The sequence below is a fragment of the Terrapene carolina genome, unplaced genomic scaffold, assembly GCF_002925995.2.
Source record: "Terrapene carolina triunguis isolate 2854851 unplaced genomic scaffold, T_m_triunguis-2.0 Scaffold227, whole genome shotgun sequence".
Lineage (NCBI taxonomy): Eukaryota > Metazoa > Chordata > Testudines > Emydidae > Terrapene > Terrapene triunguis.
In genome coordinates this window covers 4762795-4769281 of record NW_020664578.1, presented here as the reverse complement: position 1 = coordinate 4769281, position 6487 = coordinate 4762795, and the positions used below count along the sequence as shown (strand labels likewise).

Genomic DNA, 6487 nt, shown 5'->3' with positions numbered 1-6487 from the left:
GACAGGGTCATGTGTCTGTACAGCCCCTAGCACAGCGGGGCCCTGCTCAGTGATTCGGGCTCCCGGGCACTGTTGCAATGCACACGATCAATCATCCCAGCAAGGTGTAGCTGGGAAGGGGCTAGGAAAGGACGACTTAGGCTGCATCTCTCCAAGGGCGCCCCATGGCTTGGGGGTGTCAGAGTCGGGCTGAGCCTGTGTGCGAGCGACTGGGAGGGAGAAGGGCAGGGGAGATCGGAGGGGGGGGAGGGGGTTATCTCATCCTGTGCCTGTCGCAAGGTTGATCGGCTGGTGAAAAGGAAGCTTCAAGCTGCTGACGTTGTGTTTAGCCTCGCAGAGCCCTCGCTGCTCAGTGAGGTGATCCCAGAATCTCCCCGGCACCCAGACCCGGCCGCCCCGACCGTCCCAGTCTCTGACCCATCACTCCACGGGCACTGACTGCTCCTGTTCTGCAGCCCGCCAGGATGGCAGGAACTCCCCGTTCCTTCCTTCTTTTCCTCCTGCTGGTTTCCCAGCCCAGGGGTAAGTTATGCGGGGCTGTATCCACCCCAGCGGGGGGCTAGAAATGAAAGGGTGAATCTTGGGCAGGGCCGCCAAGAGGGGGGGGCAAGTGGGGCAATTTGCCCCAGCAGGCCCTGGGCCCTGCAGGGGCCCCCACAAGAGTTTTCAGTGGGTCTTCGGCGGCAGGGCCTTCAGTGCCGCCGAACACACCCGGAGCGAAGACCCGGAGCTTCTTCCGCTCCGGGTCTTTGGAGGCAATTCGGCGGCGAGGATTCCTTCCGGGTCTTCGGCGGCAGTTTGGCGGCGGGTCCTTCACTCGCTCCGGGACCCACCGCCGAAGTGCCCCGGAGACCCGGAGCGGAAGGACCCCCGCTGCCGAAGACCCCAGGCCCCCTGAATCCTCTGGGCAGCCCTGATCTTGGGAGAGGATGGGAACAAAAGAGGGGCCAGGCCCAGGAGCTGGGCCGGGCTGGGGGGTCTCTCTGCCCCCAGGGATCCGGTGCAGTCTGAGCCCAGCCAACACGAGGGTCTGATCCTGCATCCCTGACCCACACGTTGCCCAGGCAGAGGGAATGCCGGAGAGACCCGGTGCCTACTCTCGGCCTTCGTTCCTGGCTGGCGTCTTCTCTGCTCCCCCCACCCCCTGTGCCGTCCCCGCTGGAGGTTCTCTCCTTCGCCCTGTGGGGTGTTTGTTCCCAAGAAGGTGGTTTGCCAGGCAGTGAGCCTCAGCCACCTTGGGGTACTCACCGGAGCTGCTGCCTCCATGAAAAGAACTGAGGTTTTGGGGGGTCACGGCCACATTGTTAAACAAGCCAACGACCCTCAGGGAGAGGCAGGAGGGCGCAGCAGTGAGAGCCCAGAGCTGGCCAACAGGAGAGCTGGGTTCTCTCCCTTTACAACCCCAGCGTTGCTGTAATCTCAGCACCCCCCCCCCCCCCCACTCCCCGCCCCAGCAGAGGCAGCAGGGAGAGCAAGGAACAGGTGGCCAAGGGATGAAACCCGCAGCCTGGCTTCACGGCCCCAGAACCCTCCCCTCCTGTTCCCGACTCTGCCAGTGACCCTGTGCAGGTCACTGCACCACTCTGTGCCTCAGTTTCCCCACTTGGATATAATTTATCACTGGCCCTTTAAAAATTCCCGCAGTCCTGCATGATGAATGCCATTGGGTAACACTGAGTTCCTGTGTGAAAGGAAATTTCCCCACCCACCCACAGGAGAGGAGAAATTTTAAAGGGACAGGACTGTATTTCCCTCCTATCTACAGCATGCCATGTGGCTTGATTCAGAGGTTCCAAGGCCAGAAGAGACCCTTGTCTGACCTCCCGTCTAAGACAGGCCCGAGAATTCACGGATGGGCGTAAGGGGCCCAGGGGCTCAAGCCAGTGAGGTGCTAGCGAAGGGCTTTTGTAATTCGCATTCCGTGACTGGAGGGAGTCGCAGTGCAGGGGCGGGGGTGGCTGGGCTTGGTCTGTTTCCTGGACCCTTTTATTCTGTGTTGTCAGACACAAGTCCTGCTACCTCACAATGTTTGCCCAAATGGGTGAATGGGATTCTGGGAGAATCAGTCGTCCTCCCGCTTGATTACGAGGAGATGTTCAAGAGCATCAGGTGGTCCGCACCCAGCCCTCGCCAGGACGAAGCCTCAGGCAGAACGGTGCCTCTTGCTGTCGTCACACCGGGGGCGCCCGGAGCCCTGCCTCGTCTCGCTGTGGAGGACGAGCGATACAGAGGGCGACTGAGACTCTATGGCCGGACCTATTCGCTGGAGATCAGCAACCTGACGATGGCAGATGAGGGCGAATACGAAGTAGTGCAAACTCTAATTGCAAACAATCAATACAGCTGTGACTATCCCCTGTCCATCTACGGTGAGTGTCTGAGGGTGTGCATGGGGGGAGGGGCAGGCGCAGGGAGTGGGAGGCCATAATGTGGACTTCAAATAAGTTGCGGACTTCACAGGAAGCTTTTAATGATGCAACCAGACCATTCGGTGTCGGGGTGTGTGTGTGGAATGGGGGGTGGGAAGGGGGCGGGGCTGAGGTGGGAAAAGGCGGGGTGGGGCGGGGACTTTGGGGAAGGAGTGGAATGGGGGTGGGGTGAGGGCGGCAGGGCCGGCTCCAGGCACCAGCGTAGGAAGCAGGTGCTTGGGGTGGCCAATTCAAAGGGGCGGCACTCCGTCCAGTATTGGGGCGGCACGTCCAGGTCTGCAGCGGCACTTCGGTGGCGGGTCCTTCACTTCCTCTCTTCCTGTTTGAGCTGCTGCCGAAGTGCCGCCGCTCGTTTTCTTCTTCTTTTTTTTTTAGCCGCTTGGGGCGGGAGAAAATCTGGAGCCGGCCCTGGAGGGCGGGGCAGGGGCAGGGGCAGGGGCAGGGCCGGGGGGGGAGGGGGGGGTCGAGCATCTACTGGGCAGAAGGGAAGTAGGCACCTATGGCCTGCAGCGGGTTCTCACCACGGCAGCCTCTGTACAATGTTATTTTGTATTTCCCGCCCCCGTCCGGGCCCCAGAGCGACTGTCGGAGCCGGAGATCAGGGTCCACCCTGTGATGGCTGGGAACGGCACCTGCAACGTGACCTTCACCTGCAGCATCGGGGAGAGGCCCAGGCACCTCAAATACACCTGGACACGCCCAGCAGGAGGCGCCGTTCTCTCCACTGAGGTATCCCTGCTGGTCCAGCACAGACTGGGGGATGAGGACTCGCCCGTCACCTGCATGGCCACAAACCCCGTCAGCCACAGCTCAGCCAGCGCCTCCCCCAAGGTGGCCTGTGAAGGTGACGCTCGCTCCATCCCTCCCCCTCGAGCATATGCAGCAGGGAACAGCCTGTGCGGGCCTGGCTTGTACACCTCCCCTGCTGCTCTGGCTGGGTTCTCGGGAACAGTGAGCACCACCAGTGGGCTCGCAGGCTTTTTAAGGGGCTACTCCCCAATTCCTACACCCCACCATGGCGCTGGGCAGGAAGGTCTGTCACTGGGGGGCTGGGGGGCACCGAGGGTCTGGCCCAAAGGGAACAGCTGGGTGTTTGCATCCCAGCTCACTGGGGTCTTCGGAATCGGAGCTCCCGGCACCCGGTGCAGATTTGGGTTTCCAGATGGTGTGAACCCCCTAAACATTGATTTATTCCTTCAGGTCCTGCCCTGCCCCAGACCCCAGCGCTGTCCTACTGCCGCGCCAAGGGGATCCTTGTGCTGGGGGTGCTGGGAACCCTGCTGGCCGGGATCCTCACGGTGCACGTCCTCGCCGCGAGGGAGCAGAGACGGCCCTGAGAGGAGAGGAGCTTCCACTGGGGCTGTCAATCCCCCTCCCCCCCCACTGGAGTTTCCCACGTGGGCCGGCTAATGAACGAGAATGCTCCATCGCCAACTGCAAAAGCCTCCATTTCCCTCCCCCTCAGGAAACAGGAGCAGCAGCGACTCTATTGCGCTAGACTTGGCCAAATGTGTAGCAATCCCTGATCCTCCGCCCGGCTGTTCTGGGGCACAGGGCGGGGGGGCGTCTCCAGGATCGGAGTCTCTCTCTGGCCCAGTGACCATGGAGTTATGTATAGAAGTGGAACAGCTGTGATAGGAGTGACTGAGAGACACCCTCCCAAACAGCCTGGTGCACAGGGCCTTCCGCGGGGACGTGGGAGATCTGGGTTCAAGTCCTGCTCTGAATCAGGCTGCACAGGGATTTGACCCCACGTCTTCCACATCCCAGCTGAATGCCCTGACCTCTAGGCGATGGGGACTAGGGACTCGTGCTCTCACTCTGGTTTTATCTGAGAAATGGCTGAGCTGGCTCAGGTCCCCATCTCCAGGCGAGGGTTCATGGCTGAGGGTCCCAGCTGGAGAGAGGCACCTAGTGCCAGCCGTCCCTGCGGGGTGGAAGGCCAAGATCAATCGGAGCTGTGAATCTGGGCCCTAAACCCCTCCCCTTTCCTCTGCATTTCACTCCTGGTCTGCTCAGCTTGTGGACTTCTGAAAAGCCCTTCCTTGGGCGCCTAGCTCTGCCCATGCGTAGGGCTGCCAAATTTCTATTCCCAGAAAATCAAACACTCTTGCCCCGCCCCTTTCCTGAGGCCCCGCCCACACTCACTCCATCCCCCCTCCCTCCGTCGCTTGCTCTCCCCCACCCTCGCTCACCCGCTCATTTTCACCGGGCTTGGACAGGGACAGGGAGTTGGGGTGTGAGAGGGGGTGAGGGCTCTGGTTAGGCGGGTGGGCTCTGGGGAGGGGCTGGAGATGAGGGGTTTGGGGTGGAGGAGAGGCCTCCGGGCTGGGGGTTGGGGTCGAAGGGTTCAGAGTGTGGGAGGGGGCTCCAGGCTGGGGCAGGGGGTTGGGGTGTGTGGGAGGGGGTATAGGCTCTGGGGTGGAGAGTGCAGGCTCCGGAGTTCAGGATGAGGAAGGGGGCTCTGGCTGGGGTATGGGGTTGGGGTGCAGGAGGAGATGAGGACTCCGGCTGGGGATTCGGGCTCTGGGGCAGGGCTGGGGATGAGGGGTTTGGGTGCAGGAGAAGGCTCTGGGCTGAGGCGGAGGGGTTGAGAGTGTGGGAGGGGGCTCAGACCTGGGGCAGGGGGTTGGGGTGCAGGAGGGGGTGCGGGCTCTGGGAGGGAGTTTGGGTGTGGGGGGGTTCTGAGCTGAGAAAGGGTGTTGGGGCTCAGGAGGGGGTTCGGGGTGCAGGCTCCGGGCGGTGCTTACCTCAGGCAGCTCCCGGGAAGCTGCCGGCATCTCTCTCCGGCTCCTAGGCAGAGGTCCTGCCAGATGGCTCCACGTGCTGCCCCTGTCTGCAGGCGCCACTCTTGCAGCTCCCATTGGCCAGGAACCATGGCCAATGGGAGCTGCAGAGCTGGCGGTCTGGGCAGGGGCAGCATGGCTGCCACTACACCTTGGAGCAAGAGGGAGATGCTGGCAGCTTCCCGGGAGCCGCGCAGAGACGGGCAGGTAGGGAGCCTGCCTTAGCCCTGCTGCACTGCCGACCGGACTTTTAAAGGCCTGTGTGAATCTGACCCACAGTGAAGCAAAGTGAAACTGGAGGGCAGGTCAGATTTTTGTGCTGCTTGGACCCAGCCTTTCTAAGCGTTAACGAACTCTTCAGTCAGCTTTCACCGCCTGCAGGCGCTGTGCGGGGACCGGGCTTTGAAATCCAGCCTCAGGGAGTGTTTGCACTCAGGGGCCCGCTGCCTGCTTGTTCCGCGCAATGCTGAACTCGTGCTTCCAGACGGTCTTGTCTGGATTTGCTGCTCAAGGTTTTCTCATTAAAGAGCTTCTGGGAACCAGAATTAATGACTGACCGTCTTGCTGCTGAGCCGGCTTTTTCGGGGCGTGTGGTTAATTGCTGCAGACACTTGGCGCCGCAGAGCCAGGGAAGCAGGGTGCACAATCTGCTTGTTAAATACACAGTGCAAAGCAGAGGAGGCGGCATGGGCCAGCCTGTGCTCAGCAAACCTGGCTTTTAGCCTTGACTCCGCTGGTGCTCAGTGACCTATGGCAGGGCTCTGTGCCTCAGCTTCCCCATCTGTAAAATAGGAATGAAATTAGTCAGGAAGGAAGGAGAAGCCGGTGTTGGCCTGGGCCTCTTCAGGTTCTCAGTCAAACCTCTGCTCTGCTACTGACTTCCTCTGTGACCCTGGGCAAGTCACTTAGCCTCTCTGTGCTTCTGTTCTGCATCCATACAATGGGGATAACAGCACTGCCCTCCCCCACAGAAGGGCTGTGAGGTGCTCAGATAATACTCTAATGGGGTCCAGATAAGCACCAAAGAAAGAGGAGAGTGCAGTTTCTGTGCCAGGCTAGCGTGGGGACCGTTTTAAAGCTTGACTCATTTTTTTAATATCATTCCTTTGTTCTCCTCCGAAGTCCCCTGGGGACTCTCTGGTTCACACTGCAGCTGTCCCAGGATGCACTGTTCTGTGACATCACCAATAACCAGGGGCGGCAAGGAGCCTTCGGCTCTATGGGCCCATTGCTTTCTGGGCTGGTGTCAGAGGGGAAAAGTGAAGATAAAAG

At 60.8% G+C, this 6487-nt stretch overlaps 1 protein-coding gene across 1 annotated transcript; it reads left to right on the top strand.

The window, feature by feature from the left end:
• The first annotated feature begins 401 nt into the window (after nucleotides 1–401).
• Nucleotides 402–3766, top strand: LOC113407582 (SLAM family member 9-like). The gene is made up of 4 exons (XM_026656223.1): nucleotides 402–522; nucleotides 2004–2369; nucleotides 3007–3273; nucleotides 3630–3766. Exons 1-4 carry the CDS (start codon nucleotides 465–467, stop codon nucleotides 3764–3766), a joined length of 828 nt encoding a protein of 275 aa, XP_026512008.1. The 5' UTR covers nucleotides 402–464.
• The last annotated feature ends 2721 nt before the right edge of the window (nucleotides 3767–6487 follow it).

What these genes read in the sequence shown, in the direction of transcription:
- LOC113407582 (XM_026656223.1), top strand. Translation starts at nt 465, where the DNA reads ATGGCAGGAACTCCCCGTTCCTTCCTTCTTTTCCTCCTGCTGGTTTCC. An exon ending in CTATCCCCTGTCCATCTACG is followed by an intron (nt 2,370 to 3,006) that starts GTGAGTGTCTGA and finishes TCCGGGCCCCAG; the next exon opens with AGCGACTGTCGGAGCCGGAG. An exon ending in CCCCAAGGTGGCCTGTGAAG is followed by an intron (nt 3,274 to 3,629) that starts GTGACGCTCGCT and finishes TTATTCCTTCAG; the next exon opens with GTCCTGCCCTGCCCCAGACC.